The sequence below is a fragment of the Ranitomeya variabilis genome, chromosome 2, assembly GCF_051348905.1.
Source record: "Ranitomeya variabilis isolate aRanVar5 chromosome 2, aRanVar5.hap1, whole genome shotgun sequence".
NCBI classification, from domain to species: domain Eukaryota; kingdom Metazoa; phylum Chordata; class Amphibia; order Anura; family Dendrobatidae; genus Ranitomeya; species Ranitomeya variabilis.
Window position 1 is genome coordinate 172,883,087 of NC_135233.1, and position 19,714 is coordinate 172,902,800.

Sequence of the window (19,714 nt, forward strand, 5' to 3'; positions counted from 1 at the left end):
GAGACCTTGTGCGTTCTTTTCGCGAAAATTTTCGGCCGCCGAGCGAAACTATGATGTTGGTAATCGGGAGCTTTTGGCCATGAAGTGGGCATTTGAGGAGTGGCGTCATTGGCTTGAGGGTGCCAGACATCAGGTGGTAGTTTTGACTGATCACAAGAATTTAATTTATTTGGAGTCTGCCAGGCGCCTGAATCCTAGACAGGCACGTTGGTCGTTGTTCTTTTCCCGGTTTAATTTTGTGGTCTCGTACTTACTGGGTTCTAGGAATGTGAAAGCAGATGCTCTTTCTAGGAGTTTTGAGCCTGACTCTCCTGGGAATTCTGAACCTGCTGGTGTCCTTAAGGATGGAGTGGTTTTGTCTGCTGTCTCTCCAGATTTGCGACGTGCTTTGCAAGAATTTCAGGCGGATAGACCTGATCGTTGTCCGTCTGGTAGACTGTTTGTTCCTGACGAGTGGACCACTAGAGTCATCTCGGAAGTTCATTCTTCTACTCTGGCAGGTCATCCGGGAATTTTTGGCACCAGAGATTTGGTGGCTAGATCCTTCTGGTGGCCTTCCCTGTCTCGAGATGTGCGTGTTTTTGTGCAGTCTTGCGATGTGTGTGCTCGGGCCAAGCCTTGTTGTTCTAGGGCTAGTGGGTTGTTGTTGCCCTTGCCTATTCCGAAGAGGCCTTGGACGCACATCTCTATGGACTTTATCTCGGATCTCCCTGTTTCTCAGAAGATGTCTGTCATCTGGGTGGTGTGTGACCGTTTTTCTAAAATGGTTCATTTGGTGCCATTGCCTAAGTTGCCTTCCTCATCTGAGTTGGTCCCTCTGTTTTTTCAAAATGTGGTTCGCTTGCATGGTATTCCGGAAAACATCGTTTCTGACAGGGGTACCCAGTTCGTGTCTAGATTTTGGCGGGCAGTCTGTGCCAGGTTGGGCATTGATTTGTCCTTTTCGTCTGCATTCCATCCTCAGACCAATGGCCAGACGGAGCGAACTAATCAAACTTTGGAGACTTATTTGAGGTGTTTTGTGTCTGCGGATCAGGATGATTGGGTTGCCTTTCTGCCGTTGGCGGAGTTTGCTCTTAATAATCGGGCTAGTTCTGCCACTTTGGTTTCTCCTTTCTTTTGCAATTCAGGGTTTCATCCGCGTTTTTCATCTGGTCAGGTTGAATCTTCGGATTGTCCTGGAGTGGATGCGGTGGTGGATCGGTTGCATCGGATTTGGGGACAAGTGGTGGATAATTTGGAATTGTCCCAGGAGAGGACTCAGCAGTTTGCTAACTGTCGTCGTCGTGTTGGTCCCCACCTTCGCGTTGGGGACTTGGTGTGGTTGTCTTCCCGTTTTGTCCCTATGAGAGTTTCTTCTCCCAAATTTAAGCCTCGGTTCATCGGTCCTTATAGGATTTTGGAGATTCTTAACCCTGTTTCCTTTCGTTTGGACCTCCCGGCATCTTTCGCTATCCATAATGTGTTCCATCGGTCATTGTTGCGGAGATATGAGGTACCGGTGGTTCCTTCTACTGAACCTCCTGCTCCTGTGCTGGTGAAGGGTGAATTGGAGTACGTCGTGGAGAAGATCTTGGACTCCCGTATTTCCAGACAGAGACTTCAATATCTGGTTAAATGGAAAGGCTATGGTCAGGAAGATAATTCTTGGGTAACTGCCTCTGATGTTCATGCCTCGGATTTGGTTCGTGCCTTTCATAGGGCTCATCCAGATCGCCCTGGCGGTTCTTGTGAGGGTTCGGTGCCCCCTCCTTAAGGGGAGGGTACTGTTGTGTATCCGCTTTTTGGGCTCCCCTGGTGGTTGCTGGTGGTACTGGTGACTTGTTTGCACTTTGCTTCTTCTGTTCACCTGCTTCCATCAGTGTTTGGGAGTTTCCTATTTAGCTTTGCTCTCCAGTCATTTCCTTGCCGGTCATCATTGTAACCAGAGCCTTCGGTTGCATGTTCCTGCTACTAGTCTGCTGATCAGCTAAGTGGACTTTGTCCTTTTGTTTTGTACCTTTTGTCCAGTTTGCAGTTTTTGTAATTCTCTGTAGCTGGAAGCTCTTGCGGGCTGAAATTGCCACTCCTGTGTCATGAGTTGACACAGGAGTCTTAAAGTAATTTCAGGATGGTTTTTGAAAGGGTTTTCAGTTGACCGTGAAGTCCTCTTTTGTATCCTTCTGCTATCTAGTAAGTGGACCTCTCTTTGCTAAATCTACTTTCATACTGTGTATGTCTTTTCCTCTTAATTCACCGTTATTACATGTGGGGGGCTGCTATCATCTTTTGGGGTATTTCCCTAGAGGTAAGCCAGGTCTGTTTCTTCCTCTACCAGGCGTAGTTAGTCCTCCGGCTGGCGCGTGGCATATAGGAAGCCGTAGGTATGCTCCCTGGCTACTGTTAGTTGTGTGGTAGATTTAGCTCACGGTCAACTCGAGTTTCCATCACCCGAGAGCTCGTTCGTTACTTATGTGTTTTTTACGTTCCCTTGCCATTGGGAACCATGACAGACTCCCCAGGAACAAGGAGGAGGAGCCTGTCCAGGAACATGAGTGGGACCGACTCTAAAACACCGGCTGGACCACCAGGACCATCGACTGGATATCTGGACACAGGCTGGACATCTAGGACATCTGGACTCCTGACAACCGACACAGCTAGGTTATGCAACCTAATGAGAAGCTCTGGACACTCCCAATAGGAAATAGGAACTTTAAATAGGAGCTGCCCTCAGCAATAGGCTGGGGACAGCAATTCAAGTGCACACACTGACCCTAATAAAAGCGGGGAAGGTGTGGCCGCACGCACCCTAAGCATAGACAGAAACCAATACAGCATAGCCTGCACAGGAACTGAGGCCTAGGGCACTTGGCCGCAGCTGCAAGCCTGGACACAAGTGGAAAGTCATGAACCAGCTGCAGAGGACCTCACAACCCGTGGATAGCTTCCGCAGCAGCAGCCAGGGACCGCACACGCAGATGGTCATGCAGCAAAGCAAAGACTTTACAACACATGTATGGCAACGCAGCAGAAGCAGGGAACTGAGCAGCATCCAAACAGATAACAGACAACAGTATATTCCAGCTGATTAGGGGGAAAGGAGCAAAGGGTAAGAGCACAGACATGCAGAGTAACGCCGGGGAAACAATGCACAAACACACTGGCGTAACAGGCAAACTGTTCAAAAACGCATTTCTCATACTTGGCGTAGAGTTGATTCTCCCTAAGACGCTGAAGAACTTGCCAAACGGCTCATCTGTGAGAGGCAAGATCCAGAGAAATACCAAAGTATTGTCCAGATACACAACAATACAGGAATAAAGCAGGTCCCGGAAGATATCGTTGATGAACTATTGAAATACTGCCAGTGCATTACTGAGAGCGAAGGGCATCACTTGGTATTCATAATGTACTTCCCTGGTGTTGAAAGCCGTCTTCCGTTCATCTCTCTGGCGAATGCAGATTAGATTATAGGCACCTCTTAAATCTAACTTGGTGAAGATCCTGGCACCACTTAATCAGTCAAACAACTCAGGGATCAGTGGGATAGGGTATTTATTTTTCACCGTGATCTGGTTGAGACCCCGATAGTCTATACACTGTCGGAGGTATCCATCTTTCTATGTAATGAAGAAAAACCCGGCCCCAGCAGGAGAGGATGACTTCTGAATGAACCCCCTGGCCAAATTCTCCTGAATGTAGTCTGACATAGCCGGAGTCTCGGCTGGGGACAGAGGTTAAATTCGGCTTCTAGGGGGTGCAGATCCGGGAATCAAGTCAATAGGGCAGTCATACGGCCTGTGAAGCAGAAAAGTCTCTGATTCCTTTTTGTCAAATACATTAGCAAAGGACCAATAGGCAGATGGCAGATGGCAAATCGGGCAGTGATGCTGGAGAAGACGGGGCCTTAGCCGGACGTACTGGAGCCAAACACTTCACATGACAAGAATGTCCCCAGTGGAGCACCTCTCCAGTTCTCCAGTCCAACACAGGTTTGTGCTGTCATAGCCATGAGAAAGGCGTGAGACATGTGGGAAAGAGCATAGAAGACTATCCTCTCAGTATGAAGAATCCCAATATGGACCTCAAGCGGCTCAGTAGCCAGATGAACCATCTCCAGAAGAGTTCTGCAATCAACAGATGTTATTGCCATGGGGTTCTGGAGTGGATGAACTGGTATTTGGAACAGATCCACTACAGCCTGGATTATAAAATTTCCGGCTGCCCTGGAATCCAAATACGCTGACTCAATAAACTGGAATTTACCAGTTGTCACGGCCACAGTAAGAGTCAGAGGTAGAGAGATGTCTTTTCCATCTAGGGAGGCCTCTTCTACCGGCCCTAGATGCCGGAACTTCTTTGGCTTCACTGGACAGACTCGAATGGAGTGACCCATGTCGCCACAGTAAAATTATGTTCTCCTCATGAGCATCTATACCTCTTTTAATGCATCCCATTATTTTATTTGCCTTTGCAGCAGCTGCCTGACTCTGGCCACTAAATGTGAGTTTGTCATCCACCCATACCCCCAGGTCTTTTTCAGTGACAGTTTTATCCAGTGTTTTACAATTAAGCACATAATTATACATCTTATTTCTTCTGCCCAAGTGCATGACCTTACATTTATCCCCATTAAAGCTCATTTGCCATTTATCAGCACAACCTTCTAGTTTACATAAATCCTCCTGTAATATAATGTAAAATTGTCCTCTTCTGTAGCGATTACTCTGCAGAGTTTAGTGTCATCTGCAAAAATTGAAATTTTACTCTGCATGCCACATACAAAGTCATTAATAAATGTGTTAAAAAGAAGTGGGCCTAATACTGACCCCTGTGGTACCCCACTGTTAACTGTGACCCAGTCCGAGTGTGCTCCATTAATAACCACCCTTTGTTTCCTATCCCTGAGCCAGTTCTTAACCCACTTACACATATTTTCCCCTATTCCCATTGTTCTCATCTTATGTATCTACCTTTTGTGTGGCACCGTATCAAAAGCTTTTGAAACGTCCATATACACCACATCCACTGCGTTCGCTTGGTCCAGTCCGGAACTTACTTCGTCATAGAAGCTTATTAGATTAGCTTTGCTCCCTTTGCTCGGTCCAACGGGAAGTGGTGAGGAAGGAGTTAAAAATGTAACTGGCATTGATTGATGAACCTCCAGCAGAGTTTTGGATTCCTGTCAAAGCGTGGTGGAGCTGTGAGTCAGGGCCTGGACCTCAAACTAAGCAAACAATCTGAGGAGTCTCTGGAGAAGACACGGCTGCTTCAACATGCGGAAACTCTGGAGAGATGTTTAAGGCCTCTAACTTGGTAGTCAGGGACTGCAACTGCATGGACAGCTCCTCCTGCATTTCTTTCGGTCACCATAGCTCTTGGTACATGGTCTGATCGAGCAGCATCTGGGGTCCAGGGCCTGAGCAAACTGTCATGGAGGTGGTTAGTGGAACCACTGTGCCACACACCACGGAGAGCCTGGAGGCGCATGACTAAGCCAGCACCAAACTGTTCACTAGAGCCTTTGATTGTGAGGTTAGGCTTGACTCCTGATGAATGCCAGGTGTCACTCCAGTACAGGCCAACGGACACACAGCAGCTGGACCCAGTAGGACAGAGTGGATGGTGCAGCAGGCAGAGCTTGAATCAGGGTGCAGCAGGCAGTGCTTGAATCAGAGTGCAGCAGGCAGAGTTTGTATCAAAGTGCAGCAGGCAGGATCTGCATCAGAGTGCAGCAGGCAGGATTTGCATGAGAGTGCAGCAGGCAGGATCTGCACAAGAGTGCAGCAGACAAGATCTGCACTAGAGTGCAGCAGGTACTGGTATGCAACCTTATGCAACTTAGACTGCAGAACAGGAAGGTTGTGCAGGCACCTCCTCAGTGAGGAGGAAGCAATATATACATAGTGCCAAGTCCCAATGTAGAAAAAATATGAAAAGCACTCACCTTTCTTAAAAAACTCCTTTCTCTGACTTAATGGAATTAAAGTGTTCCCTAACCCTCACAAAAAGTGGACGGATAGTCTTACCAATGTAGAAGAAGCCGCAAGTTCAGAAAATTACATAAACTACATATGTGGTCCTGCAGGAAACAAAATTGCGGACCTGATGGTGAATAGGGCCAATTGTAATCATATTGCCTGTTAAATGGAAAGAACAGAAATTACACTGACCACATCTGAAGTTCCCTTTAGGGATTCTTGCTCTCAGCCAACTTTCCTGATCATTTTTCACCCGATTATGGACTAAAAGGTCTTTAAGATTTGTGCTGCGATGGCAAGCAAACAAAGGGCCCCTATCAACCACCTCTTTCAACTCAGTATCTTTCCCTAAAATGTGCCAGTTCTTTCTGATTACTTGTAAGGTTTTAGACAATTTGCTATATCTGCTGTTATTTTTAGTAGAACCTAGTTTTTCCTGTCGGCCATTCCAGCTGCTAAAGGCAGCTCTCTTCATTGTTGCTTGGTCTCCCTCAAGAGACAATGATGGAAGTTGTATTCAGCAGCAGCTGTGTACCTCCTGTGTAAAATAAAGAATGAAATAAAAAAAGGCATGAGCTCCTACGTAATTTTCATAACCAGCAGAGGGAAATCCCACAACAGGGTGGGGGCTGATGTTAAAAATCTGGGAAAAGGGACAGTATCCCAAAAGGTTCACATGCTATTAACAGCTCACAGCTGTTTGCTTAGCCTTTCCTAATGAATTTACGGGGGACCCCAGAAATATTTTTTTGGAGGTTCATCCTATAAATTCAAACCAGCAAAGGCTAAACAGACAAGTGTGGGTTGATAGTAATAGCCTGGGAAGAAGCCTGAGATATTGCCCCCCTCCCAGGCTACCAATATCAGCCTTCGATACAAATGAAGAAAAAGATCAGCACATACAAGCTAGTGTGAACTGTTGCCTACCAGAAAAAGCATATAACTTGAAAAACGATAAAGGTTGCACTATGATATACCATGAATGATTACTGTAGAACATTGAAACTACGAATGGCTCATTAAATCAGTTATGGTTCCTTTCTGTTTTGCACTGTATCTGCAAAAGTGCTATGAAAAATACAGTACAAAATAAGGTACTTTGCGCATTGATTGGCCAACATCAGCCCTCAGCTGCTCCAGAAATGGCCCATCCATAAAATGCACTAAAGGTGGCTTAGCCTCACTCTTCCCACTTGCCCTGTGGCGGTGGCAAGTGAGGTAATAGTATTGGGGTTGATGTCACCTTTGTATTGTCAGGTAACATCACGCCCAGGGGTTAGTAATGGAGAGGCTTCTATAAGATGCCCTCATTGCTAATCCCATAGAAAGTATTGAAATAAATACACAGCAAGAATAAAATCCTTTACTTGAAATAAAACTCAGCGCCCTGTTTTACACATTTATTTAGAAATAAAAAACAAACTGTTATACTCATCTTTACACCTAGTCCATTGAAGCCCATGTCCCCTGTAAAAACAAAATAATAAGCAATCATTTCTCTCACCTGTCTGAAATGAGAATAATCCATACTGTTCCACGTCGTAATACATCTCTGCGACACCTGAGCTGCTGTGAGTGCAGCTTCAGTGACGAGCGGTGAAGTCATAGAGGTTACTGCCAGTCACTGAAGCTGTGCTCCCATGGACTGTTCACTGTGAGCGGCCCGATGAACCTCAGTGAGATCACTGAAGATTTTTAGTGAGGAAAAAACAAAACCACAAAAACTGAAATCAGGGCGGTTGTGAAGGGGTTAAATATTTTTGGAAAAAATAGAACATATAGCTCTCACTTTTGGAAGAAACATTTGTGAAAATACAAATATCAGGAAGAGATACAGTATATGCAATTAAATTGAGTCAAGGCCACAACTGCTACCCTAGGATTACATGGTGTTTACATTAAAAATGGTACATTTTAAGGACATTAGTGGTAATGATTAAATTAATAAGGAACATTTCAGCCTTGTTGGATCTACAAAAACATTGGCTTTCATAGTGCCAGTGTTAGATTATGTATAATTAAATCTGAAAGAACACATATAAACAATGTCTAAACTTTTGACTAATGTTTTGTACTTGGTAAGTATTTTACTATTCTGACTGAAAATATGTTGATTTGTAAAGTTTCCAGATGACCAGAAAAAAGATCATCTATGAAGTGACATGTGTTCATTCATCACAGCAGGAAAGTACTGTTTTACAAGTCTTTTGTGGAACTACTGCCTCTTTGCAAGATGACACACAATTAAACAAAGGTGAGTCTGAGATCTTAAATATTATTATATAACTAGATGGTGGCCCGATTCTAACACATCGGGTATTCTAGAATATGTATGTCCACGTAGTATATTGCCCAGCCACGTAGTATATTGCCCAGCCACGTAGTATATTGCCCAGCCCACGTAGTATATTGCCCAGCCCACATAGTATACAGCACAGAGCCACGTAGTATATTGCCCAGCCACGTAGTATATTGCCCAGCCACGTAGTATATTGCCCAGCCCACGTAGTATACAGCACAGAGCCACGTAGTATATTGCCCAGTGACGTAGTATACACCACAGAGCCACATAGTATATTGCCCAGTGATGTAGTATATTGCCCAGTGACGTAGTATATTGCCCAGTGATGTAGTATACAGCACAGAGCCACGTAGTATATTGCACAGCTATGTAGTATATTGCCCAGCCACGTAGTATATTGCCCAGTGACGTAGTATACAGCACAGAGCCACATAGTATATTGCCCAGTTACGTAGTATATTTCCCAGTGACGTAGTATATTGCCCAGTGATGTAGTATACAGCACAGAGCCACGTAGTATATTGCACAGCCCATGTAGTATATTGCCCAGCCATGTATGACACAGGTTAAAAAAATAAAAAATAAACATACTCACCTTCCGCTGGCACGTTGTAGCTGTGTCGCCTGTGTCGGGTGCAGCCGGCAGCTTCCGGTCCCAGGCTGTGATGACGTCGCGGTCACGTGACCGTGTCGAGGTCATGTGACCGTGACGTCACGGTAGGTCCTTTCAGCGCAGGCGCGCAGGACTTGTGATGACGTCGCGGTCACATGACCGTGACGTCATGGCAGGTCCTTGGGCCAGACCATCCGTGCACCGGAACGTGCCGGTTGCATCGCAAGGAGCGGGAAAGTCGGCATAGGTGAGTATATAATTATTTTTTATTTTTTTTAAATTATTTTTAACATTAGATGTTTTTACTATTGGCGCTGCATAGGCTGCGTCAATAGTAAAAAACTTGGTCACACAGGGTTAATAGCGGCGGTAACGGAGTGCGTTACTCGCGGCATAACACGGTCCGTTACCGCTGGCATTAACCCTGTGTGAGCGGTGAGCGGAGGGGTGTATGCGGGCGCCGGGCAGTGAGTGCGGGGAGTAAGGAGAGGCCATTTTCTTCCGGACTGTGCGCGTCACTGATTGGTCACGGCAGCCATGACAGGCAGCTGCCGAGATCAATCAGTGACGCGCACAGTGAATAACCGTTACAGACAGACAGACAGAAGGACAGACAGACGGAAGTGACCCTTAGACAATTATATAGTAGATTAGTGCCTTTGAGAAAAATACATATATCCATCAAGTTTAAATAAGGTTGACGAATAATTATTTAAAAAAAAATACTTTTTTTTCCTAAAAGGGAAAAACTCATGATGCATAGCAGTGATGAGGTGAAATTGTATTAAGGGGAACCTGTCATGTAAAAAAAATCTTTTAACCTGTAGATATAGGGTTAGTCTGTAGGCCAATAGCATTCTGAAGCTGTGCAGTCACTACACTAAGGCCGGAGTCGCGCTACTGTATGACACAGCTGAGTGCTGTGATAAAACATTGCATAGCACTCGGCCCAGTGTTACTCTATGGGGCAGCACAGATATGCTATTATTCTCTCATGCTGATTCAGCATGAGAGAAAAATTGCAACATGCTGTGATTGGCATTGAGACTTGGCTCACTTGCACCCATACAAGTCAATGGGTGCGAGCGAAACATTGCACTGCACTTGGATATCAGCCAATTCCCGCCAACGCCGGCAGCAGAGGAGATAGAGAAATTACTTTCCCTGTCTCCTCCGCACCTGTGCTGCAAGTTGAAAAGAAGTGGAGACTCGGATGTACAGTAGCATCAATAGAGTAGTGCAGGGCCAACTACAGGAATACACAAGCAGTTTATTTGACCTTGTAGAATTAGATAATCAGACTTTTCAGTTTGCCACAGCTTTAACCCCACACACTGGAGATCACAAGCAACCAGACGAGACAGAGGCATGATGCCGCGCTTGTTGCTGGAACTGGAACAAACGAGTAACATTTGCTATGAATCCAAGTTACCAATAGCAGGAGGGCTATTGTTATACACTGCCACACTCCATCTGCCACCCTTCAGGAGCCCGCTTTTATCACTAATTGCCAGTTCTGGGAGCTTAAAGTGCTTCTCCGAGGTGCAATTTTAACATGTAAAAGTTATAAAAGGATGAATTAAATGTAAAAGTAAGATACAACATGTATTTTGTTTGTTTTACTAAAATTTACCTTATTTTGAAAAAAAAAAACATAGGCTACTTTCACACTTGCGTTTACCTGATCTGCGGCAGGCTGTGGACTTCCTTCGTGAAGCCCCGCCCTCGGCCGCTAGCTCCGCCTACTTCTGCATGCGGCCAGCATGCGACCTCCGTACCTATCTTTAACATTAGGTACGCAGGTCGTGCGGCTGTATGCGGATGCTGCCGCATGCGTCGTTTTGACGATGCGGCGACCAGCGTAGGACGCAGCCTGTAGCATTTTTTTTTTCCGCATCGTCAAAACGACGCATGCGGCAGCATCCGCATACAGCCGCACGACCTGCGTACCTAATGTTAAAGATAGGTACGGAGGTCGCATGCGGCCGCATGCAGAAGTAGGCGGAGCTAGCGGCGGAGGTGCGGTCGAGGGCGGGGCTTCACGGAGGAAGTCCGCAGCCTGCCACAGATCAGGTAAACGCAAGTGTGAAAGTGCCCTAAAATAAAAATCGGCCTTTTATTAAAATAATCCCTTTATTGTCCTATGACTGTAGATATTCAAGTATAAATCAAAGATTAGTAGTAAGACCTTAAAACTATTGTATAGTCAGGCCACTAAGTGAAAAATCTATTAAAAATAACTACGGTATATTCAGGAAATCAATAGTTTCACCAACAAAAAAACTCCTATTCCACACCAACTGTTGATTTTATTGATGTTAGAGTAATTTAAAGAAAGGAAAGGCTGGAGCGAGCCGCCCTTCCCCCCATGGCATAAGAGGAGGCTGTCATGACAGTGGGTTGGAGGGAGTGGGAGAAGGTTTTAGTGGGGTGGGTGTATGTAAATTAAGGGGGGTACTTTAGGTCGAGTGATTGGGGCGGTTACCTCAGTTTCCACTCCTGAATCAGCCCGAACAGTCCCCTTGTCCTCCTGCAGCGCGCGATATGGGGTCTGTGGCAAAAGTCCTGGATAGGCTTAGGGCAGCAGTGGAGTCACATCCACCTGGCTGGTTGGAGCAGCAGGTGGCGGAGATCCTGGGTGACGGCAGGGGGTCAAGGCCTGAAGTTTCTCCTCAGTAGCAGCACCCTTGGTGAGTTAGGTCCATGGAACGGTTGTCCGCTGATGCTGCTCCTCGCACCCAGCGCCGGTGCAGGAGCCCCTGTAGGGACCTTCCAGGCCAAGCGCTGGGCCTCAAACATTCCAGCAGGCCCTGGTCTGGTAGGAATCCAAGAGCTGGGCTTGGGTCCAGCGGCGGTTTGCAGGCCTTCCCCTCAGTCTGTGTGGGAGCGGAACCTGCGCGTGCCTGGATGACTATTTCCGGTGATGACACAGCGGATCATGTTGGCAACGGTCCAGTCGGGTGGCCTGCTTCTTATACTACCAACAGCCTCCTACCCAGGGAGGGGCCATGGGGGTGGCCAGTCTACCAATCAGGGGAACACACAAGGGGCAGGAGGTCAGTCGGGGCAGTCCGGAAGTCAGAAACCCCGATTATGTTGGCAATTTAATGACAGTCAGTACAAATTTGGGGCTAGCTGCACGTTCAAGCACCTTTGCTCACACGGCAGTGGTTCCTCGCATGGCACTGCAAAATGTTTAAGAAAGAACAAGGCAAAAGCAGAGAGTGGTAATACAAAAGGGGGAGATGCCAGTGAAGCTGGCCGCGATGGTCCCTTATCTAAGTAGGTATCTGGATAGTGTTAAGGGGGAGCTGTAGCTAGCTGGTTTTAGGGATGGTTTTAGAATCTCTGCTCCTCCTTTTGAGATTCCTCATGTAGTTAAGAATCTTAGATCGGTCAAACAATATCCTGAGGTGGTTACAGAAAAATTGAACAAAGAAGTGGTGCTAGGGCATATGGATGGGACATTCAAGGTTCCTTTCTTTAAGGATTTAGTTGTTTCCCGCTGGGAATCGTTCTCAAAAAAGAGCCGAATAAGTTCAGGCTTATCCTTCATTTGTCTTTTCCTCGTGGGAAGTCAGTGACTGAGGTATGTTCTGTGGCCTATACGTCTTTTGATGAGGCAGTGCGTTGGGTTCGGAGTTGTGGGCAGGGGGCATTGTTGGTGTAACACCAGGTTCCTGGTTGTTACAGTGGCATTGCTTTTCTCACGGGGAGAGTGATGTCGTGCTTGGAAGTGATGAAGGATTCCTTTTATCAGGTAATCACAAACATGCAACATGTTCATACTCCAGGCCAGAAGGGGGAGCTCTGATCCAGCTTGTGGGTGGCTCCTCTATATATATTCTGATCTGGAGGGAAAGTCAGTCAGTGTAAGGGAAGGGGCCCTGCAGACAAGAGGATCTGCAGCTCCTGTGAGGAAAGTGAGGGGCCGTGCAGCCACATGAGATGCTGCAGCTCCTGGAAAGAGAGAGAAAGGAAAGCAGAACAGATTGTAGAGAGTGTGAAGGGGAAGTGAAGCACAGGCAAAGTGAAGAGCTGGGGAGAAGCTGCGACTGAGCTTCCACGCTGAAGCGCATGAAACTGATAGCCAGAAGACCGAGGTTGTGCAGTACTCTACGTCTCACAGCAGAAACCGGTGGGACAGCAGATTGCAAGTTACCTGTCCACCATACACTTGAAGACACAGTAACGCATAGAGTTCGGGTCATGATAGACATCCTATAAAAAGGCTCGAGTTACATGTCATACAGGTATTGTCCTACCTAAAGGGGGACAGAGAGAATACGTAAGGACTTTGTGTGAGGCCTAAGGCAGCAAGGGACTACACCACAGCGCTAGAAGGAAGGCTTCCAACCCCACCTGGTAAAGGGGACTCCCAACTCACTTCCAAGCCGGCCAGACCACACCTGCATCCGTGATCTGGTACCCTGGACTGTGGCTGCCTGAATTCATCAGTATGTAGGATAGCTGCGGAGACACCATCACGTGTTTCTCAACGCAAGCAGTGAATAGCCAGACCTTTCCCCGGGAAGGAACAACCACGGGAAGGGCAGCATCCAATAAAGGAAAACATCCAATACAGGAAAACCACCTATGCCAAGCATGGTATCCATCCACAGACAGCTGTTTCGGGGTGTTTGCCCCTCATCAGTGTGGAGTAGGAATCTGGCTATTAGGAGCAGTGCCTAGTAAAAGGCTGTAAAGGCACAGATGATTGGCCTCGGGGAGCCCAAAACATCCAACACCGCGGAGACACCATCACGTGTTTCTCAACGCAGTGATCCAGAACACTGCCCCCATCCCTTATGGGAAATATGCAAATGCATGTAGGATAGCTGCGGAGACACCATCCCGTGTTTCTCAACGCAAGCAGTGAATAGCCAGACCTTTCCCCGGGAAGGAACAACCACGGGAAGGCTATTCACTGCTTGCGTTGAGAAACACGTGATGGTGTCTCCGCAGCTATCCTACATGCATTTGCATATTTCCCATAAGGGATGGGGGCAGTGTTCTGGATCACTGCGTTGAGAAACACGTGATGGTGTCTCTGCGGTGTTGGATGTTTTGGTCTCCCCGAGGCCAATCATCTGTGCCTTTACAGCCTTTTACTAGGCACTGCTCCTAATAGCCAGATTCCTACTCCACACTGATGAGGGGCAAACACCCCGAACAGCTGTCTGTGGATGGATACCATGCTTGGCATGGGTGGTTTTCCTGTATTGGATGTTTTCCTTTATTGGATGCTGCCCTTCCCGTGGTTGTTCCTTCCCGGGGAAAGGTCTGGCTATTCACTGCTTGCATTGAGAAACACGTGATGGTGTCTCCGCAGCTATCCTACATGCATTTGCATATTTCCCATAAGGGATGGGGGCAGTGTTCTGGATCACTGCGTTGAGAAACACGTGATGGTGTCTCCGCGGTGTTGGATGTTTTGGTCTCCCCGAGGCCAATCATCTGTGCCTTTACAACTGAATTCATCAGTAAACCAGGTAAAGAGACTGCAAACCTGTGTCCTCCATTTCTTGCTACACCACTCACCATCCTTATCTATACATCAGGAGCCCTGGGGACCCAGCTTCACCTGCGGGAAGCCATACCATCCCTGCTGCCACAACATCACCCCAAGGACCCCTTTAAGCAGTGTCGGTCATCCCTGACCGAATACCACAGGTGGTGTCACGAACACAATCTTTATTTCACAAACCCCTTTAAAGACTGTCCTTTGAACTTGGGTGCCCAGGGCCAAGGCCCGGGTCGCCGCAGCCATGACACATCCCTTTAAGTACCGAACCCGATACCGAGTACCCCACTGCCCTGGCGGGTGTTGCATTGGCTAAAACAGATATTGAATCGGCCTTTAGATTGTTGCCAGTGTTTACCTATGGGTTGCTCATTGTCTTGCGCGTTTTTTGAAGAGTTTAGCTCGTTTCTTGAATGGGCTGTCAGTGAGGTGTCAGGTTATGATTCCCTGGTACATTATTTGGATGATTTTTTGTGTATCATCCCGGCCATTCCAGGTGTTGTGAGAGGATTTTGAGGGCCGTGGAATTTGTAGTAGAGCGATTCGGTGTACCGCTTGCTCTGGGAAAAACGGAAGGGCCTTGTACGTGCCTGTCTTTTTTGGGAATCGTAATTGACTCGGTCAATTGGGAATTCAGGTTGCTGGAGGACAAGGTAGCGGTCTTGTGTGAAGAGGTGGCTCAGGCCAGGTGTCTGAAGAAGCTGTCTTTGCGGGAAGTCCAGTCGCTTCTTGGGAAGCTGAATTTCACTTGCCACATTATCCAAATTGGAAAGGTTTTTTCACAGCACTTGTCTGGTGCCACTTCCGGAGTACGGGCTCCACATCATTACTGTGTCTACTATTGTGTGAGCACAGGGCGGATTTGGAAGTGTGGGATCGGTTTTTGGTGCAATATAAAAAATGTTTTTTGCTCATGGGAGAAGTGATTGAGAACTGTGAATTGGAGCTGTTTACGGATGTGTCTGGTGGGGTTGGTTTTGTGGCATATTTTGGAGGCCAGTGGTGCACGGTTAAGTGGCCGGAGGAGTGGTTTCAGTCAGGCCTGGTCAAGAACATTGCTTTGTTGGAAATTTTTCCCATTCTGGTGGTTGTGCATTTGTGGAGGAAAGAGTTTCAGGACAGGAGGGTATGATTCAAATATGATAACATGGGGGTAGTGTGTGCCATTAACAATTTGTCGGTATCTTCTTTGTCTGTGATTCGTGTGTTACGGCATTTGGTGTTGATGTTTGTCTTTAAATGTGACGGCTTCTCATGTGCATTGTGTCAGGAATTCCATTGCTGACTCTTTATCTCGTTTACAGTGCGAACGCTTTCAGTATCTGGCCCCGGATGCGAAGGATGATGGTTTGGAGTGTGCGGTAGGGCTCTGGATGGTGGTCTCCGGGCTGCTTGTGGGAGCTCTATTGTTGTGGTTGTTTGCAGATCAGTGCAGCTTTGGCTTTTGGTTTCAAATTACGGGGGCCAGAAGGATTTGACTAAATTGTTCTTGGTAAAACAGGCGTTGAAGGAGTTCAGGTGTCGGAGTAATCATGGGGATTTGAGGCGCCCAGTGTCGTACAGCATTTTGGAACAGTTAGGTGGGAGTTTGGATAGGATTGGTGTTTCGTTTTTGAGGCTAGTCTCTTTCGGTTGGCGTTTTCCCTTGCCTTTTTTGGGAGTGGGGGAAATCGTATCTCCCAGTAGAAATAAGGGGGGAGGTCTGCTGGCAAAGAATATGGTGATCTCAAACAGGGGTTTGGATTTTTGGATCAGGTGACCAGGAGGGGAGGTGTAAGCGAGTGTTTTTGGGTGTGGTGCAAGGATCCTTAATGTGTCCAGTACGCTGTTTACAGTGTTATGTTTTTCAGCCCTGTAGGGAGTGGTCTTTATTGTGTCATGTGGATCGTTCCTTTTTATGAAGGTTTTAGTTTGTGTAAATTTTTTGGAAAAGTCTGGCGTCGATGGGTTTGGATGCCTCCCGGTTTGCATCTCATTCTGTCAGAATTGGGGCGGCGACAGAAGCAGCAGTTGCCGGTTTGGGCCCAGAGGTGGTGCAGCGGATTGGGAGATGGGACTCCAGGCGGTATGAGAGTTATATTCGGACACAATGGGTTGGGGATGATTTACAAGTTTGAAAGGAGTTGTTTGTCTTTTGTTGAGAATGTTGGTGGTAAATTGTTGTGTTTTATTTGTAGGTTCAATTCCCTTGTTGACCTGGGCCATTCCTATGTTTATTGGGGAGCTCAGTGTGCGGACGTGAGGTGCAAGGGTAGGCAGCTTGGCTTTTCCAGGAAAGTGGTGGTGATCAGGTGGCTGGGTTTTAGGGGTATGGGTTGGAGCAGGTTCCTTCAGGAGGAGCATAACAGCGCCAGGCTCAATAGGACACCTAATATTTTGGTACTTCATCTTGGGGGAAATGATTTGGGGGTTCGCCCATTCTGGGAGTTAGTGAAGGATATTATGCATGATTTGCTTAGGTTGTGGTTGTCCTTTAGGGGGTTGACCGTGGTCGGAGATTGTTCCACGAAAATGCTGGCGTAATGCGAGACTGGTTGAAAAGATCAATAAGACCCAGATAAAAGTTAATAGAGCGGTGTCCAATTTTGTGGTTAGGACATAGGTGTGTCGGTTCGTCATTTTGATTTGGAGAAAGATGGTGACGATTTTTGGTTGGCTGATGGAGTACGTTTGAATGCTGTAAGCATTGATTTATGGGTGCTTGGTTTGCAGGATGGTATTGAGAGGGCCATAGCATTTTGGGGTAGTGGGATCTCTGGCATTTGAGGTGGTCAAATGCCTCCATTGTGGCGGTTGGGGGGGATCCTTGAAGTTGGTGCTAAATTGGTCTTGGGGATCTGTGGGGATATGGATTCCTCAATTGTTATTGTACGATGTTTTGGTCCGGTGATCTTTGGGGGGATTTTGGCAGTGGTTTGTCGGATCCCCAGGGTTTAAGTGGACAGTAGATCCCAGTAAGGGTATTGGTGCTCCCGAGCCAGTGGGGCAACGGCTGGGAGTAATCTAAGGTTTTGTTATTTGTTCACAATAATTGTTGTTACATTTGATCACCAGATTTTGGGACCTTTAAGGAACCTCCCAATGTTATTTATATTACTGTTAAATATATTTGTATGTTATTTAAAATAAAGGCTGCTGTGGCCATTACTATCCAATTTTGTTGTCCTGGTCTTAATTTTGGGTTGGGTGGTTTTTATGGAGGGGAAGTTCTTAAGGGGTTAAGAGCCCACCGGAACATCGACAATGCCAACGTCAAGAGAAGTTATCAAGATTCTGGAACTTCATTAGACAGGAGAAACTGGTGCACAGATACAGTGTGGCGTATACCAAAGACTAATTAAACACCCACCCCAGCTTAATTTATTCATATCAAAGATTTTTTGGGTGGTTTCAATGTAATGTAGTATGTTGTTGGAATGCCCGCCAGGGCCGTGGTGTACTCAGTATAGGGTCAGGTACTTAAAGGGATGTGTCACGGCGGCAGCGGCGATCCGGTCCGTGGCCTTGGGTGCCCATGTTAAAGGGATGGTCTTTAAACGGGTTTGAATAAAGTTTGTAAAATAAGAAATGTTTGTGACGCCACCTGTGGTATTCGGTCAGAGGAGACCGATGCTGCTAACAGGGGTCCTCTGGGGAGTGATGGCACTGCAGCAAAGATCGTATGGCTTCCCACAGGTGAAGCTGGGGTCCCTAGGGCTCCCGGTGTGTTTGGCAAAGATGGTGTGGTGCCAGAAATAAATAGAGGACTCAAAGTTGCAGTCTCTTTACCTGGTTTACTGATGGTAGACAGCCACAGTCCAGGCTACCAGCAACGGGTGTTGGTGAGGTCTGGTCAGCCTGGAAGCAATTACAGATCTTTTTCCCAGGTGAGGTTCGTATGCCTTCCACCTCGCGCTGAATAAGCGAGTTCCTTACTGCCTGTGGTTTCCGTCAAGGTCATCTCTCTCCTGTCCTGGGACAGTATCTGCATGGTAGGTGACTTAAGCCTTTTTACAGAGTCTCTGTCATGACTCGGGCTCTGTGTGTTGCTGTACCTTTAGGTTGAGGTGCGGACAGTCGACTTAAAATTTACTGTCCTCCGGTTCTACTGTGGGACATGAAGTACTACACAGTCTTGGGCTCCCGGTGCCTGGTTCCTGTGCTCCAGCTTGGAGGGAGCCCAGTCACAGCTCTCCTCCAAGCTCCTTTGTTCTCGTGTGCTTCCACCCTCTGGCACTTGCTATCAATGCAACCACACGCATCGCATATCATTGTGCTAAATATTTTACAATTTTAGTACTCCAATTTTTTTTTTAGTGTCATAGCCTACTTATTGACACAATTTTGGTGGGCCAAAATAAATCAAGGCTGCATTGTGATCTGTCTGTTATCTCCGTCTGACGCCTGGTCTATCTGTGGTCTCCAAATTCTTGCTTTTCAGGCATACATTGCATTTTTTTGTCTGCTAGCCTTGATCTATACAGTATTTTGTGGTTAAAAAAAAACAAAAACTGTTCCAATATGTGGCCTGTCTGTTATCTTCGTCAAATGCCCGGTGTATCTGTTTTGTCAAAATCCTCCCTTTGCAGGCATACATTGCATTTTTTTGTCTGCTACCCTTGTTCTATACAGTATTTTGTGGTTTAACATTTTTTTTTAAAAAAGGCCACATATTGAAAGTTTGTTATCTCCGTCAGACGTCCGGTGTATCTGTGGTGTCCAAATCCTCGCTTTGCAGGCATACACTGCATTTTTTGTCTGCTGGCCTTGGTCTATACAGTATTTTGTGGTTTAACATTTTTTTTTAAACAAGGCCACATATTGAAACAGACTGTTATCTCCGTCAGACGCCCGGTGTATCTGTGGTGTCAAAATCCTCACTTTGCAGGCATACAGCGCATGTTTTGGTCTGCTAGCCTTGTTCTATACAGGACTTTGTAGCTAAAACAATTTTAAGACAAAAAAAACAGGCCACATATTGAAACAGTCTGTTATCTCCGTCAGAGGCCTGGTGTATCTGTGGTGTCCAAATCCTTGCTTTACAAGCATACATTGCATTTTTTGGTCTGCTAGTCTTGGTCTATATAGTATTTTGTGGTTAACAAATTTTAAAACAAAAAAGCAGCCAACATATTGAAACAGTCTGTTATCTCCGTCAAACCCCCGGTGTATCTGTGGCGTCAAAATCCTCGCTCTGCAGGCATACATTGCATTTCTTTGTCTGTTAGCCTTGGTCTCTATAGTATTTTGTGGTTAATTCTTTTTTTCTATAAAGGCCACATATTGAAACAGTCTGTTATCTCCGTCAGACATCTGGCATATCTGTGGTGTCC

At 46.6% G+C, this 19,714-nt stretch overlaps 1 protein-coding gene across 2 annotated transcripts in view; it reads left to right on the plus strand.

The window, feature by feature from the left end:
• Nucleotides 1–19,714, plus strand: part of LOC143804781 (pecanex-like protein 2) — a 1,087,275-nt gene that overhangs the window by 269,865 nt on the left and 797,696 nt on the right. For both annotated transcript variants that reach the window (XM_077283212.1, XM_077283213.1), the window contains exon 6: nt 8,087–8,217. In XM_077283212.1, the coding sequence (XP_077139327.1) occupies nt 8,087–8,217 (131 nt within the window). The remainder of the gene's footprint in view (nt 1–8,086; nt 8,218–19,714) is intronic.